General features: G+C 44.4%; 1 protein-coding gene across 1 annotated transcript in view; it reads left to right on the top strand.

Moving 5' to 3' along the window:
- Nucleotides 1–609: 609 nt before the first annotated feature.
- The window catches only part of LOC308572705 (scavenger receptor cysteine-rich domain-containing protein DMBT1-like), a gene marked incomplete at its 5' end in the record, with an annotated part of 37096 nt that continues 17388 nt past the window's right edge, over nucleotides 610–20317 (top strand). The window contains 7 exons of the mRNA XM_081169027.1: nucleotides 610–724; nucleotides 4508–4855; nucleotides 6572–6919; nucleotides 8285–8626; nucleotides 11242–11589; nucleotides 12560–12865; nucleotides 19809–20123. Coding sequence (XP_081025153.1) covers nucleotides 610–724; nucleotides 4508–4855; nucleotides 6572–6919; nucleotides 8285–8626; nucleotides 11242–11589; nucleotides 12560–12865; nucleotides 19809–20123 — 2122 coding nt within the window. The remainder of the gene's footprint in view (nucleotides 725–4507; nucleotides 4856–6571; nucleotides 6920–8284; nucleotides 8627–11241; nucleotides 11590–12559; nucleotides 12866–19808; nucleotides 20124–20317) is intronic.

Below are 20317 nucleotides of genomic sequence, written 5' to 3'. Positions count from 1 at the left end.
ATATATAAATAAAAAAATTGTCCAGTAGCACCTTAGAGAACAACTAAATTTGTTCTTGGTATAAGCTTCTGTGTGCATGCACACTTCTTCAAATGTGTGCCTGCACATGAAAGCTTATACCAAGAACAAACTTAGTTGGTCTCTAAGGTGCTACTGGACAATTTTTTTATTTTTATATATATATTTGGATACACTAAGTCGCTTAAGTAACTTGGTCTGGTAACTAGGTGATTCCGCACATCCTGGAAAAGTATACCTTGGAGGTTTAACATGAGACAGAATCCAGATCCACTCCCCACCCCACCCCAGCTTCAAAATATTAAAGTGAGATTCAGTCTCAATCACCATAGCAGTGCTCCTAAGGATCCAATAATCTGCTTGAGAAGGCATCAGAAAACGCATGTTCACATAGTCCAGGCTAAACACTCACAACATGAAAAATATGTCCCTTTGTGGGTTCCTTTTTCTTGCATGCAGTGACTGCACACTGATAAAAGAAGTTTTTGTCATGTGGTGCTGGTTGGTTAAAAAAGTAACCCATCCCCTCAGATCAAAGGAAACGATATATGATAGGAAACAGCTATGCTGCAGGCGAGTGTGATAGTTCAGATGCCGCAGCCTCCAGAGGAGATCTTCCTTCATGAGACATTAGAAAAGGACACCCCTGGCTACTGGGCTGAATGGTCTTTCAGCATGAAGTTCTCTTTCAGCATTTTCTTCCTGGGTTAGTATCACTGATGATCAGTGCAGTGGCTGGGTGGGAGGACCAGAGACCCAGCTTTGGTTCCTGCTCTTCAGATACCTTCTTATTAATAGAATCCTCTCCCTTCCAGAATGGTAGCTGCCTGGTCAGAGACGAGTACTTGGAGTTGAGTATCAGCAGACAAGAGAATATTAATTTGGGAGGGTAGTGGGATGGGACAAAACAGAAGCTCAGTGCCATGGCCTCCCTTTCTCCCAAGGCTGTTTTTCTGACATCACTGGTTCTGCAGCTCCACCCAGCTTTCCCTCTGCTCGACCTTTATAGGTTTGACATCTCAGCCGGTTCCTGCCAGAGCAGATGCTTGCTTCCAAACACAGTTCTGAGTGCTTACGTCCTTCCAAATTTTGTGCCATTGCTACCATACCTAGGGGAAAGGAATGAAGAGGGCCGTTCCAGTGGAGGTTGAAAGCAAATGGAGCCTTTTAGGGCCTCTTTCCACAGTCTCTCCCAGGCTCTACACTCTTGTGGAGAGAGGGAACTCTTATCTAGTTTCAGCTCTGATTAGTCTTTGTATATTTGCAACTTAACACCATAAAGCACCCAAAATGAGTGTTGGGTATTCTCCAGCTTTTGCATTCTTTGTTCTCCTGAGATTTCCAACCCTGGCTGAAGATTTCTTCCAGTTTTCCAGCCAGAGCTGGGAAGGAGCACATTCTAAAGAGTTGATACACAGGAGCAGCAGCAAGGAAGAGAAAGTGGGGAGACTCTTTATGTGGGTCAGGAACTGAACCAGGAGGGTGACATTGTTCATATTTGACATCAATTCCATGACTTATGTAGGCAAACCCAAGTAAAATATAGACCACTGTTTCTCAAATGATGGGCTGGGTGCCCTCTGTGGGCTTTAGGCTGATTTCAGACATGCCTTGGTCCCCAGTGACTCTTCAATCCCCAACAGCTCGCCCTTTGCCATGTATGAGGTTCTGCTGTCTGTGTTCATAATATTGTGCAACTACTGATTATGGTAAACTTGTATGTGATGGTATGTATTGTGCAAAATGTATATTAGGTCAGTTAGGGGGAAATTGTGTGGTTGTGATGTTGGAAGTGAGTGGTGATTGGATAGGAGTTTTGAAAGAGAGTTGAATACTGGGGGGCGCGTATTATTTAAGTCTGTTACTATGGTATGTATTTTTTTACTTTAGGACGCGGATGGCGCTGTGGTTTAAACCACAGAGCCTAGGACTTGCTGATCAGAAGGTTGGCGGTTCGAATCTCCGCGAAGTGGCGAGCTCCCGTTGCTCGGTCCCTGCTCCTGCCAACCTAGCAGTTCGAAAGCACATCAAAGTGCAAGTAAATAAATAGGTAGCACTCCGGCGGGAGGGTAAATGGCTTAGCCATGCTGGCCACATGACCCGGAAGCTGTATGTCGGCTCCCTCGGCCAATAAAACCAGATGAGCGCCGCAACCCCAGAGTCAGCCACGACTGGACCTAATTCTCAGGGGTCCCTTTTACCTTTACTCTTATTCTTTGCTTTTATATTGTAGACCACCCTGTGATCTTCAGATGGTATATAATTTTAATTAATAATCATAATCATAGTAATAATAATAATAATTGACCAGCCATGCTAGAGGTAGTCATCATTCAGGAGCTTTGTATATGCAGTGGCAGTGAAAATATAAAGCACCTAGCAGTAACCCAGCTGTGGACTGTACCCCTTAGAGAAAAGATGATACAGGAGAGTTGAGTTGAATCAGTGGGTGGTTCTGGCCTGAGTATGGCAATCTCAAAGATACCAGCTGAAACCACAGGAACATTGACAGTATAGATGACACAGTTTCCTCAAGCCTAGTTGAGGTGAGGGTGAGTGATTTTCCTAGAAACTGCAGCTAGGGAGGAAAAGTTTATTGTAGTTTCCACAGAGGCTCTGTCCAATAAAAATACACACACACACACACACACACACACACACACACACACACCAGTGTTCAAAAAGATAAAACACTTTCCCGAACCCTAGTTGCTTTTTAAACTGTTATTTGATTTGTTTTCCAACCAAGTGGTACATAAATTTTATGAAATGCTACATTTTACTAAGTCATAAAAATCCGACCATCAGTGGATGGTGGCTTCCCATATGATCCTTTTTATTTCAAATATGGAAGTTGGCAGCACAACAGACATGGTAAATGGGTGTCCCCTAACCTGTGTCTTAGCTCCTGCTTGGAAACAGGAGCGGCATTCAGTCACAGAAATCACATCAATGATAAAGTTATTTGGCATACCTCCCACTGACACCATCAGCATGGCATTTATGATAAAAAGTGGGGTGCAATGCCTAAGGGGTCGAAGGAGACAATACAGGCACTAGCACAGCAACTTTTCCGAGCCAACACTGAAAGATTGTGGTTTAGTCCAAAATTTATTTTTGGAGCCATCAAAGGGAATGCTATCCACCTTTCCAGTTCTGCGTGAACCCAGCACTTGTTCCTGACAATCTGCCACCTAAATTGGAGATATAGCTCCAAAAATAGCACCCTCCCTCTTGAGCTGAAAAATGAAGAAATTTCTGCCCAGTACTCAGTCTCTATTGAGGAAAATTAAAAGAATGAAGACTTCTCCATCAAATGGCCAATCATTTAGGGAAAATCCAGACTGGAAGACTTTGGAATAAATGAGTCCAGTGCTCTTTTTTTTTTAAGGGGGTACCCAAAGGTACGCAGTACTGGCACCTCTGTTATTATTGTTGTTACAAAGTGTGGCGCTTAGTATAACAACTTCATGGTGAGTACCAGCACCTATTTTTCGGGGGGGGGGGGAGGACTGAATAGTTCAATCTAGTGAAGATAACCATTTTGGTTAGAGCTAGTCTATCCATTAGAGTGAAATCTTCCGGTTTTCATCTCATAATATCCTTGCTGGTTGTCCCCCACAGTTTTTAAAAATTGCACTTAAGGAATCTAATTGTCTCACTGGAAGTATATGTTTTATACCCAGGTTGAGTGTGTGCAACCAGTGGAGGGGAAAAGTCTGGATTATCATTGCAAAGAGCCAAAGGATTTTTTTCTTGTTGTTGTTTCTTCTTCCTCTTTTGTTTGTTTGTTTTTTCAATTTTCCCCAAAACAAACAAACAAACAAAAAGATATTTTCCGGCCAGCAAGACAGTTGTCACTGTTGAATGGTTTCTTTAAATTTGAAGGTTCATTATTGTTCCACAAGATATGTATGTCTTTAAGGGCCAGAGCAAATAACGTGACCTAGTTTTACAGCTGTGAAGCAGTATAGCAGGTGCTGTTAAGTTGTGTTAATTAAGCTGTGTCAGCAATTGGGTATAGTATATAAAGAGCAGCACCTAGCTCTCTTAGTACCCTGGTGGTTGAGTCATGCTTATTGCTATATTATAATGTAGAAGGAGTTTTTGGTTTTGTTATTAAAACCTAGCAAAAGTTATTTTGAGTTCCTTGTAATGTGTGGTCTCCCCAGCAAGCTCTCTGCAGCGCAACTACCGTATTTTTTGCCCTATAGGACGCACTTTTCCCCTCCAAAAATGAAGGGGAAATGTGTGTGCGTCCTATGGGGTGAATAAATTTTTTTTATTCATTTCCCCCCCAAAAAACGAGGTGTGTCCTATGGGCCACTGCGCCTTATAGGGCGAAAAATAAGGTAATCTGCAAATAGCCAACAGTCACGGCCCTTTATCCTCCACTTTTTCTTTCCTGATGCTATTTTAAAAATTGTTAAAGGTGGGAAGAAATCTCATCTGACTTGCTAACTGGTTCTCTGAACTTGGGTTTGCCCAGGTGTGGTGCTGGACTCATCTACTGCAGAAGTGGGACAGCTGGAGATTAGGCTGGTGTATGGTACAAGTCATTGCAATGGAATGGTTGAATTTCTCCATAATGGCCAGTGGGGCACTATTTGTGATGATGACTGGGGCATCGAGGAAGCCACAGTTGTGTGCCGACAGCTAAGATGTGGACCTGCAATATCAGCCACACTTGAAGCACAATTTTGGGGGGGAACTGGACCCATCTGGCTGGATGAGGTCCGATGCTCAGGGACAGAATCAGAACTCAGTCAGTGTCCTGCAAGCAACTGGGGAGAGCATGACTGCACACATGAGGAAGATGCTGGTGTTGTCTGCTCAGGTAAGTTGATCACTTATGTCAAGCCCTGTTTTGTTTGCTTTTTACATTGTCATGTGCATTATCATGTATATTAGAGTTGCCAGTTGACCAGAAAATGTATCCTGAATGAATCCTGTGCCTTTTAGGCCAGCCTGATATGCAAGATCTTGCAAGTGAAGCTTTTCATTGGCTGGAAAGAAGCATAATTACCTCACAATGCCTACCTGACCAATTGCTTTTAAAACCCCAAATCAGAGACCAGTAATAAAATTGTCAATCCCAGATGTGACCAAGTCTTCCCAAGATTAATTTACTAGCTACTTTCTAGATGGTGATTTTTTTTCTTTTGGAAGTATTGTTTACAGGTAAAAGGAGAATGAGGGGACAGCTGGCTCTCTGAAGTCGTAAATAAATACAAGCACTGTGCAAGCCCTGGCCACTGATGCAGTTGGAGTCTAGGCTTGGCAATCCAAATTCAGATTCTGAACTCCAAATCTTCAGAACTGCCATTCACTTCCATTCACTCTTTTGGTCATAACTTTTGTTTTTACACTTCTGAGCATTAAATTTGGAGAAACTGTAGTTCTTCAATATGGAATTAACCCCAAGAACAGTCAGAAACAGCCCCAGGGTTGATGTTTTGTTTTTTTAAAAAATTACCGTATTTTTTGCTCTATAAGACTCACTTTTCCCCTCCTAAAAAGTAAGGGGAAATGTGTGTGCGTCTTATGGAGCGAATGCAGGCTGTGCAGCTATCCCAGAAGCCAGAATAGCAAGAGGGATCGCTGCTTTCGCTGCGCAGCGATCCCTCTTGTTTTTTTGGCTTCTGAGATTCAGAATAATTTTTTTCTTGTTTTCCTCTGTTAGTACCTTCGCTCACAGGCAGAGGTACCTGGCCTCCCCCGAGGCAATTGAGCGAGATACTGTGTTTACCATCCGTCTGCAACTGCCGGCAGGCTAGGTAAACAAACCCGGTGATTCTTCTCATTAGTCGTGAGAAAGAACACACCCTCTGCTTTCCTCTTCTTCTCTCTCCCTCCCTGCATTCCCCCAGGGAGGGGAAATGAGACAGACAGGAGTCCTTTTTACATGATTTATTCCTGTCACTCAGCAGTACATAGAAATGCGACTGTTCCCTTCAGACTCCATCAGAAGAGACACAACTCCACCCCTGTACTTCCAACACAGGTCACATGACACTCTGAGCTAACATCCGGTGCTCAGTACAGAGAATAGGCTCCACCTTTTCCCCAGCAGTACATCTGCAAAACATAACATCCTGTTTTGCATTCCAGCAATCTGGAGCTGGCTTTTGCCTTGCTGCTTTTTCCTGACATCCTCCTCCAAAAACTAGGTGAGTCTTGTGGTCCGGTGCGTCTTATAGAGCGAAAAATACGGTAGTTTTCATTAGAGATGTTCTTGTGTTACAAAACAAACAAATAAACAAGGAAAAGTACATATTGCATCTCTGTTTTGATTCATATTTACTCCCTTAAATCAAATATAAAAAAACATTACTGCTTTTCCCCTAGCCTCTCCTCCACTTTTCCAAGTCACCCCTTCAATCTGCCTGAATTCTCAAAGCAAAAAGCCTGCCTCACAGGAAGAAGGACTATAATTAGCCTTATGGCTTGTCCCTTTATCTTATCCACTGTCCTGCTTTCAAAATGATCATGCAGAAGAGAACTACATCTTGTCTCATGTGCTACCTCACTCTCTGGAATTTGCTTTCCTCAGGCATGACGTTAGATTCAGATGCTGAAGGCTCAAATCGAGTGGAAATCAGGCTGGTGAATGGTTCAAATCACTGCAGGGGAAGAGTTGAATTGCTGCATAACGGCCAGTGGGGCACAGTATGCAGTCACTACTGGGGCCTTGAGGATGCCAGAGTTGTATGCCGGCAGCTGGGCTGCGGTGCTGTAAAATCAGCCCTACAGGCTGCCAAATTTGGAAGAGGCACTGGCCCTATATGGCTGGATGATGTCAGATGCACAGGGACAGAATCAAATCTCTATCAATGCCCCAAAATGCCATGGGGAGAACATGACTGCAAGCATGAGCAGGATGCAGGTGTTGTGTGCTCAGGTGAGTTCATAAACTATGAATTGACCCTACATGTTTGTTGGTTTTCACATTATCAGGATTTATTTCAAATATTTACAGCCTGCTCTTCATGGCTAAGAAGGCATCTCAAAGCAGATTACAATTCTGAAAAACAAAGGAAAAACCCAACATTAGTCATACGTAGTCGTGGCCAACTCTGGAGTTGCGGAGCTCATCTCGCTTTATTGGCCGAGGGAGTCCTATGAAGTCCTGTGCTCTGTGGTTTAACCCACAGCGCCACCCGCGTCCCTTAACATTAGTCATAATAAAGCATAATAATAGGGAAAGTGAAACCATAGAAAACTTTAAAAGATTAAAAAACCTATAACAAGTCAAAACAGAAGAAAAATTCCATGTGTATGTGTACATATGTCAGGAAATCATCCAGTCGTCTTGAAACAAGGTAACAGATGCTTATTTCATTATTTCTTTAAAATATATTTTCACACATACTGATTCCAAAATGGTGCTTATTCCAAAATAAACATGCTTATTGGCAGAAAAAGTAAACATCGGCCTCCGCCAGACAGTCCCTGGGTTTTTCAGGTTGGATTTAACCACATACTGGCAAATTTAGGCTGTGAAAATAAATCTGAGTGGGAGAGGTTGTGCCGCCCCCCCCCCCCGCCAAAGGATCAGACTTTTTGCCATAAGGAGAATAATGGGATAATGCACTGGGTAGTTTGAGACGTCATCCAGCTTTCCCTCAAACCAATCAGCATCACTGCTCAATAAACAAGTCATCTGGAAGCACCGTCAACCCAATCAGGGTTGGAAAACTGCCATTTGCTTGTTTTGTTCTTCTCGCATGTCAGGAATGTAGAAACAGATGTAGAGCATGGAATAGCAGGGGCAGGGTGGGTGAGTGGAGAGAAACACTGTGTGATTCACAACTGATTGCAGAAGGGTTGGCAGATGTATGTCCATGGTCTGAAATTACCAAGCTTCACCAGTGATAAATATGGTTCTTTGGCATATGAAAGACCTTTAAGCAGTTTGACTTCTTTTTCTCCCACTCAGTCCTGCAGGTACATTAGCATGGAGGAATGGCTCCACCAACACACTTCAGCCAGGATAGCTCATTGTAACCTCCACAGTCAGAGGCAGGATACTGGGCATTTAAGACAAAGAATATAGGATGGTCACCACTGCTATGTGGGGCTTGTGAGCAGCTAATGGCATCTAGAGGCTGTGGGTGGTCTTATCTGGCTGATCTTATCCAGCAAGATAGTAGTTATGCCCTTTTAAGCTATCCACTTTTTCTATCCTGAGGCTACTTTCAACATAATTGCACAAAGGACAACTTACCACTCCTCTTACCCACTATCCTGAATTTGCTTCACCCAGGTCTGAAGGATTCAACAGATATTGCAGGTTTAGGTCCTGTGGAAATCAGGCTGGTGGAAGGTCAAAGTCGCTGCAGTGGAAAGGTTGAAATTTTCCTTAATGGTCAATGGAACATTGTTTGTGACGATGGCATGAATATTGAGAAAGCCAGTGCTATATGCCAACAGCTAGACTGTGGAGATGTAATCCTCGCTACAAAGGAGGAACGATGGAGAAAAGGAACTGACTTTATCACACTAAGAGACAGCATTTGCGCAGGAACAGAATCAGCCATCCATCAGTGCCAAGGAAGGCTTTCAAAAATCTCAGAGCCATGTCAATATGCTGTTCTTGTGTGTTCAGGTAAGTTAATAAACTAAGGCTTGATCTGCACTTTCCCAGTCCCTGAAGGCAGCCAGTGTCAGTGCTTTGGCAGACGTGTTCCTATTCTCACAACACAGACCATAATTGTTGCGTGACGAGTTCCCACCTCCCACCAGAAGAAATAAAGACACAAGATACCATAGGTTAAGGTAATGGGCAAAAATTGGCCAAAACTTTGATTGCAGGAAATGAGCGATATTGGCCTAGGCATTGGTCCTATCAACTATCCGGCTTCAGGCTGTATGCCTGAGAGGCCGGGAAGGGTTAACACCAGCAGGGGGAGCCCTGCTGATGCACATCAACTAGGCACTCCCCTGGGGTCACCGCTCAGGGGCGTGCCTTGGGCCCTGGCCTGCCTAGGCTTCGGACGGGGCCATGCCCCCGGAGTCCTTTAACGGACTACCCTTCACAACCGGGGGAGATGATGGCATTCCTCCCCCCCCCATCTATCTACATAACAATACCCTGACCATTGCCTCACCGCCACTCGAGCAAAAGCTCGCAGCCAATACCCTCAAACCTGCAACCAATCCCTAATCCCCGCAGAAATGTCAGCCAGCCAAACATCGTTCCCCTCATTGGAAAGATGTACGCCATCCCCATGGTAGAGGGTCTCCTTGCTGAAGCGAATGTTGGGGTGGTCAATGACCCGCCCCCCAGCGACACCACTCTACGAGCCACCAAGCATTCCAGTATTTTTCTGGACTTGTTAATAGCAATAGGTCATTTGCAATCTCTCCATTTGCGCCTTTCTAACAGGGAAGACCAAATTATGACTAACTTTGGGTAAGTATTTTTCAATTTGTCAAAATCATTGTAAATATTCCACATTATGTCCACGCCCTTCCTGTAAGCCACACCCCCTGAGCCAGCCAATAGGCTGGCCAGGGCATGATGCGGCAGAGGATTCCCCTCCCTAGGGGAAGTGGCTTTGTCAAAAATCATACAAAATCACATTACTTGGAGACATATAGAGGGGGAAGAGACTGAGGGCACAGAATTGTCCTTTATGGCAGGGTCGCCATCTTGCCCTCAGGATCATGGGGTGCCCACCGCCACAACATGCCTGCATGTTGTGTGTATAATGTCACATGCAAGACTCACAATGTTTCACCACGTTTTTGGAGAGCTGCTCCTCCAAAAAAGTGCTGCAAGGTTGTGCATCATGTGTGTGATGACACACACCTGTCTTCTGGCGGATCCTCTTCCTCCTCTCTGCCACCAGCAAGGTACCCTTTTTCGTAGGGAGGGGCTCAGATGCCTCCGCGTCTGAGGCCACCCCCCTTCCTGGAAAAGGGTGACTCGCTGACTGGCTGCGGAGGGCAGAGCTGAAAGACTTGTCTCGGAGGCGTTGCTGCAGAGGCTGGATGGCTGCCCCTGTCCGGCTTTGTTCATTGTCTTTGTGGGTGCCCAGCCTCCCACCCCTGGAGTTGGCGCCTATATGGTGTTTTAGGGGAAACAGGGAGCCAGCAAGACTGCAGGCTAAACTCCCAAAGGGGAAAGTTCTCATGGAATATGGTTGAAGAAGAGAGATCTGTCAAATAATGAAGCTAGAGATCTAAGAGGGAAGAACCACCATGAATTGCCATTCTTGAATGAAGCACTTGCAGAAAACATTTCTTGGCCTTCTGTAACCTGCTGGGGCAAGAGTACAGCTATCCAACCTGTAACTAAAAACACTATGATTACTTATATACTAAGTGATGTGGTGATGAAAGGTGTGGGGTTTTTTGTTGGTTTTGTTTTTAACTATTGGTCTGCTGTGTGTAGTGTATATAGCAAAAGGCTATATTTTTTGAGTTTGCTATGGATATACCATATTTTTCGCTCTATAGGACACACCAGATGATAAGATGCACCTAGTTTGGGGGGAGGAAAACAAGAAAAAAAAATATTTTGAATCCCAGAAGCCAGAACAGCAAGAGGGATCTGGCTTCTGGGATAACTGTGCCAAGCCTCTTCAGGGCAGCGGGATGAAGGCTCCCCCTGCCCGAAGAGGTTGCGCACGGCTAAGGCAGAAGCCAGGGCAGGCGCGTCGCTGAAGAGGCGCTGCACAGTTCTCCCTCTCTGCGCAGCGCCTCTCCTTCACAGAAAGGGAGAACTGCACAGCGCCCCTTCAAGCGAAGCTGGAGAAGGAACAGAAGGAGACCCTTCTGTTCCTCATCTGGCTTCGCAGGACAGGTGCCTCTCTACGAAGGCAGGCACATGGCTGAAGGGGCACTGCGCAGTTCTCCCTCTCTGCACAGTGACTTTCCTGCGAAAGGAAAAAAGTGCGTCCTATGGAGCAAAAAATGCAGTATTTCTATGTCATTTTTTTTCTGCCTAAAAGCCTTCTAAACAGCTCACAAAACGATATTTTTAAAAAATCCACTAAAGAGGATGGGATGGGCTCCCAGTTTCATGCACTGACTGATTGGATGCTGCTGGAAATTTATAAAGAGCATGGACATTGGTCTGATCCAGCAACACAGTGGTCACTCCCCTTTTTCTCACCCACATTTTATATCCTGTTGCTACTTTCAGAATGGTTATACATAGGATGAATTTCTGTAATCCCATTTCCTCACCCACTCTCTGGCATTTGCTTGACCCAGGTGTAGCTTCAGACTCAGATGTTGCAAACTCATCCCAAGTGGAAATCAGGCTGGTGGGAGGCTCAAGTCGCTGCAGTGGAAGGGTTGAAGTGCTCCTTCGTGGCCAGTGGGGCACTGTATGTGGTCACGGCTGGGACATGGAGGATGCCAGAGTTGTATGCTGGCAGTTGGGTTGCGGAGATGCAAGATCAGCCCTACAGAATGCAGAATTTGGAAGAGGCACTGGCCCCATCTGGCTGAATGATGTCCGATGCACAGGGACAGAATCAACTCTCGGTCAATGCCCAGCGAGGTCTTGGGGGGCACTGAAGTGCAGTGATCGAAATGCTGCTGCGGTTGTATGCTCAAGTAAGTTCATTATCTGCATTACTCTCTAATAAGAAGCCTTGGGAAGAAGTACCGTATTTTTCGCTCTATAAGACGCACTTTTCCCCTCCTAAAAAGTAAGGGAAATGTGTGTGCATCTTATGGAGCGAATGCAGGCAGGAGGCTCTGCTCATCGCTCCCTTTAAAGAGCTGCGTGGAGCGTGCGTGCGGCTCTTGGGGGCTTTTCCCTGAGGAGTGAGGGCGGCTGCCCTTCTCCCTCCTTGGGGAAAAGCCCCCAAGAGCCGCACACACACTCCACGCGCTCTTTAAAGGGAGCGTGGCTCTTGGGGGAGCCTTCATCTCGCTGCCCGGGAGAAGCTGTGCGCGGCTATCCCATAAAGCAGGACAGCAAGAGGGATCACTGCACAGCAATCCCTCTTGCTGTCCTGGCTTCTGGCTTAGCCGCGCAAAGCCTCTTGAGGGCAGGGGTAGCCTTCATCCCGCTGCCCTGAAGAGGCTTTGCACGGCTATCCCAGAAGCCAGAACAGCAAGAGGCTATCCCAGAAGCCAGATCCCTCTTGCTGTTCTGGCTTCTTGGATTCAGAATATTTTTTTCTGCATGGGACAGTGACAATAAAGATATCACATCGTGTAAGTTATGCTGCCACTTTGTTTTCCCACCTCATTCATTTTAGTGCAAAGGAAATACAATGGAATTGGGGAGCAAATGCCACCAATTGCATCTTTTGGGGCCTGAAAGCAACAACAGAGAATATCGATTGTATTTGCTGGATTTATCTCCATTCTGGACATGGGATGAATCAACAGATATCTGCAATTGCTGCTTCTGTTTCTATTTTCATTACAACTGACTAAAATCCCTAAGTGATCTTCCCCTCCACCTGCATGAATCTTAATATGATAATTTACCTCTACTAGCAGCAAGACATGCAAGCATTTCTGTAGGTTCCTTCCCTGGATGTGTTACTATAAGTCTTTTTTGTTCCATCAGAGCTTCGTCTCATAAATGGCTCGAGTAACTGCTCTGGACGGATTGAGGTGTTTCACAACCAGCTGTGGGGATCTGTTTGTGGTGCTGGCTGGGATTTACAGGATGCCAACGTTGTTTGTGAAGAAATGAGCTGTGGAAATGCCTTAAGAGTGCGAAGTGAAGCTTGGTTTGGCCAAGCATCTGGTCCCATTTGGCTGGAGAGAGTTAATTGTACAGGAGAAGAAACATCCTTCTATGATTGCCCCAGAGGTCCCTGGGGAGAGCACAACTGCAGCCACAGCCAGGATGCAAGTGTGGAGTGCTCAGGTAAGGTTCTCTCTTAGGAGTCAGTGAATCCTCTGTTGGGGGGGGGAGTTTGGAAAATCCCAACTATCAAGTTCAAATTATTATTGCAGTATATCCAGTTCCGGGACGTGGGTGGCGCTGTGGGTTAAACCACAGAGCCTAGGACTTGCCGATCAGAAGGTCGGCGGTTCAAATCCCCGTGATGGGGTGAGCTCCCGTTGTTCGGACCCAGCTCCTGCCAACCTAGCAGTTCGAAAGCACGTCAAAGTGCAAGTAGATAAATAGGTACTGCTCTGGCAGGAAGGTAAACGGCGTTTCTGTGCGCTGCTCTGGTTCGCCAGAAGCGGCTTAGTCATGCTGGCCACATGACCCAGAAGCTGTACGCTGGCTCCCTCGGCCAATAAAGCGAGATGAGCGCCGCAACCCCAGAGTCGGCCACGACTGGACCTAATGGTCAGGGGTCCCTTTACCTTTACCTTTATATCCAGTTCTGCCAAGAAATTGGTACAAGATACAAGATTTAAATATATGGATATTTAGAAGATGAATACATGCATACTCTTTCACACAGTCGTACTTGTATAGAGTGTTTTTTTTTTATTGGTTTTAGTTCATTTTGTAACATCATACATTAGACCAAACAAAAAAGACATACATAACACATTCACACCAAAAAGAATACATAAAAAATTAAAAAAGAAAAATAATAATAGAAAGGACAGAAGAGGAGAAGGAAAGAAAAGAAAAGAAAAGAAAAGAAAAGAAAAGAAAAGAAAAGAAAAGAAAAGAAAAGAAATCTCCTAACATAGGACAACAACCGGTTGACTATATTAACTACAAAACACACAACACTGAATGACTTCCCTTCATCTCGGTTTCGGAATGTGTTATAAGGTTTTTCTATCTGCAGTTTCTTCTCCTCAAACAATTCTTTACATCACAAGTGTTATATCGCACCTACTGTGATTTTTAGATTTTTTACCTCTGTTTCCATGTATGCCATAAATTTATTCCAATCTTTATTAAATTTTGTGTCTTTTTGATTTCTTATTTTCTGTGTCATTTTTGCCAATTCTAAATAATCAAATAGTTTGGATTGCCACTCATTTATAGTTGGGATTTTTGGTGTCTTCCAATTCTGCGCTATTAGAGTTCTGGCAGCCACTGTCGCGTACTGAAAAAGTGTTTGATCTTCCTTTTTGATTTCCTCTCCAGTTATCCCCAGCAAAAAGGCTTCGGGGTTTTTTTTATAAAGGTATATTTGAATATTTTTTTTAGTTCATTGTAAATAGATTCCCAGAATTTCCTGATAGGTTCACACAACCACCACATATGATAAAAATCACCCTCCTTTATCTTGCACTTCCAACATGATTTATCACCGGTTTTATATATTTTATCCAGTTTTACGGGCGTTATGTACCACCTGTACATCATTTTATACATATTTTCCCTGAGTGTTGTACATGCTGAGAATCTCATACCTTTATTCCATAATGCCTGCCATTTGTCAAACTCTATATTATACCCAAAGTCCATTGCCCATCTCACCATTACCTCCTTTATTATATAGAGTGTTTGTGCACAAGTGTTAAGGGTAATCTGTGAAGAACCCCATAACCTTGGGCGTGTTCTGGGTCTTTAATTTATGTGATGCCTTTTTGTTCATGGGACCCTCCTTCACGAGGTTGCTTCACACTTTATTGAAATCCCCTGGACAACATGGAGGCTTCATGAGAGTGAATCACCCTTAGACATGTTAGATATCTTCCTTTGCCTCCTTTCTTTTGCCTGGTGTCCCACCTGAAGGAAACATCTTCTGTCACTGAACCATATTACAGATGTTCACATGTTGCATTAAATGAGTGCACACAATACACAATAGTAGAGCTGTAAAAACCAGCAAGTGTTAACTCTTTCACACAATCCCAGAGACAGTTTTACCTGTGATTCCCTCCTGGGGTGGGGTGAGCCTGATGTTTTGACTTTGGGGGTGAAGGGTTCCCTCAGGGCTGCAGGGGAGGGTGCCTGGGAAAGAGAGAAAGGGCAGGAGAGAAGCCCAGACAATAAAATGGCTGGTGGGCTGAGAGCATCAATGGCACCTTCTGGAGGCAAAATTCCTGGCTAAGCACCCTGACTTTATGAATCCTTTTGTGCATTAATTAGATTTAAGCCTGTTGGTTATATGAGGGTGATTATCACACAGAAACAACAGATGTGCCTTTCAAAAATTCTAGAACCACCAGAGACCAGATTGGTGAATGGCTCAAGCTTTTGTTCTGGAAGGGTTGAGGTGCTCCTCAACCAGCAGTGGAGGACAGTGCGTTCTGTTTCCTGGAATCTGCATGATGCCCAAGTAGTGTGCAGGGAAGTTGGCTGTGGACCTGCTTTGTCAACCAAGAAAGGACCTTACTTCGGAAGAGGACATGGCCCCTTCTTGTGGAAAGATAAAGACTGTTATGGGACAGAAGCTGCTCTCAGATACTGTCAAAATATTGACATGTGCCATGAAGTAATTTTTGAAGACTCTTGGGAAGATGTTGGTGTTGTGTGCTCAGGTAATGGGTGTGGATGCATTAAAGGGTGCCATACTGTGGACATATAAATTGGGTATAAGTTAAATCAGTCTGTCTCTTTTGTTGGCAGCATATTGGTATTGGTAGTCATGAGAAGGGAGAAGAGATACAGTCCACAATGCATCTTTCCTTTCCCCCACATCCCTCTCTCCTTTCGTGCTTATGTCTGACACAAAATCTAATCTTGTAGCTCTTATAATTTCAAAGGGTAGATCTTTGAAATTTAAAGGTTTTTTTAATGCAGTGGTGGGGAACAACTGACACACAGGCCATATGCACTGCAAAGGAGAGTTTCTTTATAGAGGCCATATCATAGGTTTTTGCTTGGAGGGAAACCTGCTATTGGAATGAATAGTTTTTCCTCAAGACTAAATGCTGTGTTTGAAAGATTAGGGGAGAGATTGAGGGCACGAGGAGAAGGGGACGACAGAGGACGAGATGGTTGGACAGTGTTCTCAGAGCTACCAACATGAGTTTGACCAAACTGCGGGAGGCAGTGGAAGACAGGAGTGCTGGCATGCTCTGGTCCATGGGGTCACGAAGAGTCAGACACGACTAAACGACGAAAAAACAACAACTGCACTGTGATTCCTGTGTTGAAAATGGCTCCCACCAACTACAATAGGCCTTGAATAAAAGCCTCTCATTTGGTGTAATAGCAGGTCCCTCCCCCCACCAGGGCTAAATGTGCCACTAAGGGCAGTTTTTGGGTTGGGCTGCAGCTGAGGAGTGGAGTCATCCTCCTGTCCCCAAGAACTGCAGCTTGGAGCTTGAGTGACTATAGAAAACCCTCAGCAGAGAAGGTTAAACCAAACGGTTTGTGTGTAACTGAATTGACATATAAGAAGAACAGGAGGCACTGCTTCTGGAGTTCCTGCTTGTGGGGTTTTATATTCCAGGCCACATATTTCAGGTTTGAGGTCGGGGACCAGGTCTTGTTGCTTTTCCAGAAGTATGTGAGGGGGGGAAAAACTTGACTCAATCTTATATTTCCTTGACATCTGATGGGAGGGCGTTCTGTGTTTTAAACCCAAGGTACGATTCTATTAAATAATTCATGGAAAGGGTGATGGTGTTTATATAGGAGGATAATGTTGGGGGGGCAGGGTAGGTGGCTTAATTCTCAACCCCTCTATTTCATTCATTAGATCCCAAATTATAAACAAGGTTATATGACAGCTGTGCCTTTCAAACAACAACAACAACAACAACAACAACCCTCTTTTTCCCCATCAGAGGTCCGCCTAGTGAATGGCTCAAGTCGCTGCTCTGGGCGAATTGAGGTGTTTCACAACCAGCAGTGGGGGACTGTGTGTGATGCTGGCTGGGATTTACAGGACGCCCATGTTGTGTGCAGAGAACTGAGCTGTGGAAATGCCTCCAAAGCATTTGGTGGAGCCTTGTTTGGCCAAGGATCGGGTCCCATCTGGCTGGAGGGAGTCAACTGTACGGGAGAAGAAGCGTCCCTGTCCATATGCCCAAGAAAGTCATTGGCAGAGCACAGATGTGATCACAGCCAGGATGCAAGTGTGGGGTGTTCAGGTAATGTTGTAGGAGAGGTTTTGTTTAGTGTATCCTGTGTAGAGCCAAAGACCCAAAGCAAGTATTTCTAGATGAAAGCTGGATAGATTCACTCTTCTGGTGGCAGAAAATTATTGAGGGAGAGAATGGCAGGAATGTTTGGCAGGCACTCAGGTAGAAAATGCTAGCTCTAAAACTGGCATTAGTTCCTCCTAAACAGGAGCCTACAGCTGGAGCATTTATCCATCAATTCTTCCTTATGCTTAAATCTATATATATCCATTAAGTTAAGGTTTTCTACTAAATTGAAAAAGGTAACGGGTAGTCTCCCTTCCTCTGAGTCCGATTTCCTTATTGTCCTATCCATATCCAGGGAGACTACCCCATTAGTATCCCACATCAGAATTATTTTCTGATCCATATAATCAAGCAGTTTTTCCTCTAATATTTTGTAGTAGTATTCCGATTTTCTTTCATTTGGTGTGTATATTGCTACAATTCTTCCCTCTTCATCTTTAAAATTTTGCTGCGGGTCATATTTGTCATTTACATAAATTACCACTCCCCTTTGTGTGTGTGTGTGTGTGTGTGTGTGTGTGTGTGTGTGTGTGATGTTATAAATTATTTTCCTAATCTTTTGTTTATTAAGACCCTTCTGCGTTTTTTTGCAACATGTGTTTCCTGAAGACAAATTATATCCAAATTTTGTTTTATTAAAACGTGTTCTATTTTATTTCTTTTTAATTTATTATTCAGTCCATTAACATTCCATGTCAAACATTTTGAATCCAATCTCTCTCTCTCTCTCTCTCTCTCTCTCTATATATATATATATATATATATATGATGAGTCTTTTTGTTTCTCTTCTTCCTGTTTATCTCCTCTATCTTCCAAGCCTGTTTCTCCCTCAGTTGTTTTGACTCCAAGTTGTTTTTTATATTCCCTCCAAAACTGACTTGTCTTTACATCTATGCTTTCCCCCTTTGTATGAAAATGAGATCCCTTCCGGAAATTCCCACCTGCACGGTATATAATTTTCTCTCAACACATCTGTCAGGAACTTATAGTTACTTCTCTTCTTTAGCAATCTGATCAGAATATGATGTTTGCATTGTCAATACACAATCTTTTTTCATAGTTCATCTGTAGTATCCTATCTTTCATCTCTCTTGAATTGAATATCACCAGACAGTCCCCTGGTAGTTTTTTTTTTTAGCTTTTGCGTAACTTGATTTGATCATGAAGGCTTTATCCAATGAAAAGTTGACTTCCTCTTCTTCAGTTTCTTACCAGCCTGCTATTTCTTTTATTATTTTGGCTCTTCTATATATCCTCCTCCACACTTTCTGGGATCCCTCAAATTCTCAAATTTGATTCTTTCTGCTGCATTTCCAGCACTGCAGTTGAATCCCGTACAGCTTCCTGCATCATACTTAATCCTACCGCATCTTACTTAGACCTTTCATGAGGTCTTTCAGCTCTTTTACCCTGTTTGTTTTCTTAGTTGTTTCTTCCAGGCCTTGTGTCTTTACTTTTAAATGTTGCATGGGTTTTCCTAGTTCTAAAGTTTTTGTTGATAATTCTTTGATTTGTCCAGTTAGGTCCACCACTGATTTTGTATTCTGTTCTACCTTGTTTTCCATCCTTTCCAATTTCTCCTCCAGATTCTTTGCATTATCTTTTATATCTTTCCTTAATTCAGAATACATTTCTGAAATTTCCATTTTGGGCTTTGGTTCTTGGGTGGCACCTCTTCTCATCTGGGCTGGAGTTGTTCTTTGTCCCACTAGGGGGGATAAAAGGGGAAAGGAAAGGGAGGGTGGAACTTTCTCTTTGGTCATTTCTATGTGCCTAATCTAAAATGGACAGTCTGAATAAAAATCAAGCAATTTATAAAAATCAATCCAGTAGTTCAGCATGTAAAACAGGAATTGTGAATAACCGTTATAGGAATTGATTAGAATCAGCTTGTGATGGCCTGGGATTCCGATTCTGAGAGTGAACCGGAGGAATCCCAGCCAGCACAGGAGTCCCCGCCTCCAGGGCCGGCTGAACTGGGGCAAGGCCTAGATTCTGAGGAGCCTGCACCTGTGCCAGATCCTCAGGAGCAGGCACCAGGTGAAACCATTCTGGCCCCAGAGGTGCTTGAGGACTCAGTGTCTACAGGTGAGCCTTCCCCGGGGCCCAGTAACCCTTCAGCCTCTCCTGAACTGCAGAGGCTTAGGGCAGAGAGGCGAAGGGAACTGGTTTCTCCCAGGAGGAGTGCTCGCCTTAAGGCCAGGAGAGGCGGGGCTCCTGGGGGCCGGGGCCGCCCCTGGCCTTAGAGAAGATAAAGGGCAGTCAGCCCAGTCCCAGGTTGCGGGAGCAACGTCGTCATTGAAGAGCTGTTTCGGCCAGCATCCAGTCCTGTTCCTCCAGTGTTCCTGTTCCCCGTCCGGCTTCCTGCTTCTGATCTTCGAGTGTTCCTGTCCCCGCCCGCCTCCCTGTTTCGGACCTCACCTCGCACTTTGTGGACTATCTCCAGGCTAGTGACTTAGGACTGATCTTGGACTACGGTAACAGTAACCTTCCCCCCGGGACCAGCACACAGCTTTAATATTTAGAAAATATTTAATTATTTAATATAGAAATTAATAGGGGCTAGGTAATGTATATGTAATAAATCTTTATAAGGAGTTTGGAAATTTTTACCCCTGGTTAAAATTTCATGTTTGTGCATAGTGGGAAATGTGAGCAGCAGACAAAAATACTAGCTGAAAATTCCAGCATGGCCACCTGCCCACTTGTTATGCTTCAGCCTAAATGGAAGCCAGGAAGAATGAGGAACTGGAAGGTGGAGAAACAAAATTTCCTTTAATCTTTACAGACCTCCAAACCATCAGATTGGTGAATGGAACAAGTCCCTGCTCTGGAAGAGTCGAGGTGCTCCACAACCAGCAGTGGTTGACCATGTGTGGTGAGGGATGGGATCTGAACAGTGCCAACGTTGTCTGTCGAGAAATTGGCTGTAGCCCTCCCTTGTCAGTCCCAAGAGGAGCTCATTTTGGAAGAGGACATGGTCCTGCCTGGTTGACTGGTGTCCATTGTCAGGGAACAGAAGCTACGTTCAAGGAGTGCACCCCAAACAACTGGCAAACGAAAGGCTGCAGCCATGGAGAAGGTGCTGCCGTTGTGTGCTCAGGTAACATAAATGCTTAGACACTAGCTGAAATTTGAATCATGACTGTTATGCCAAAAGTTGGCTTCTCTTGAGCTCTGATCATCCTCTGAAGGGGCAGAGGGTGAGCCTTCCTCTTCTTGTTGCATACTCTTTTCTGGGCCTCATCTAGAACACAATTCACAACATTCCTGCAGTGTTTCTTCTAGGCTTTGTTC

The sequence above is a fragment of the Podarcis bocagei genome, assembly GCF_964188305.1.
Source record: "Podarcis bocagei genome assembly, chromosome: 13".
Taxonomy (NCBI): domain Eukaryota; kingdom Metazoa; phylum Chordata; class Lepidosauria; order Squamata; family Lacertidae; genus Podarcis; species Podarcis bocagei.
The sequence above is the reverse complement of the archived record's forward strand: the minus strand, read 5'-3'. Positions and strand labels throughout refer to the sequence as shown.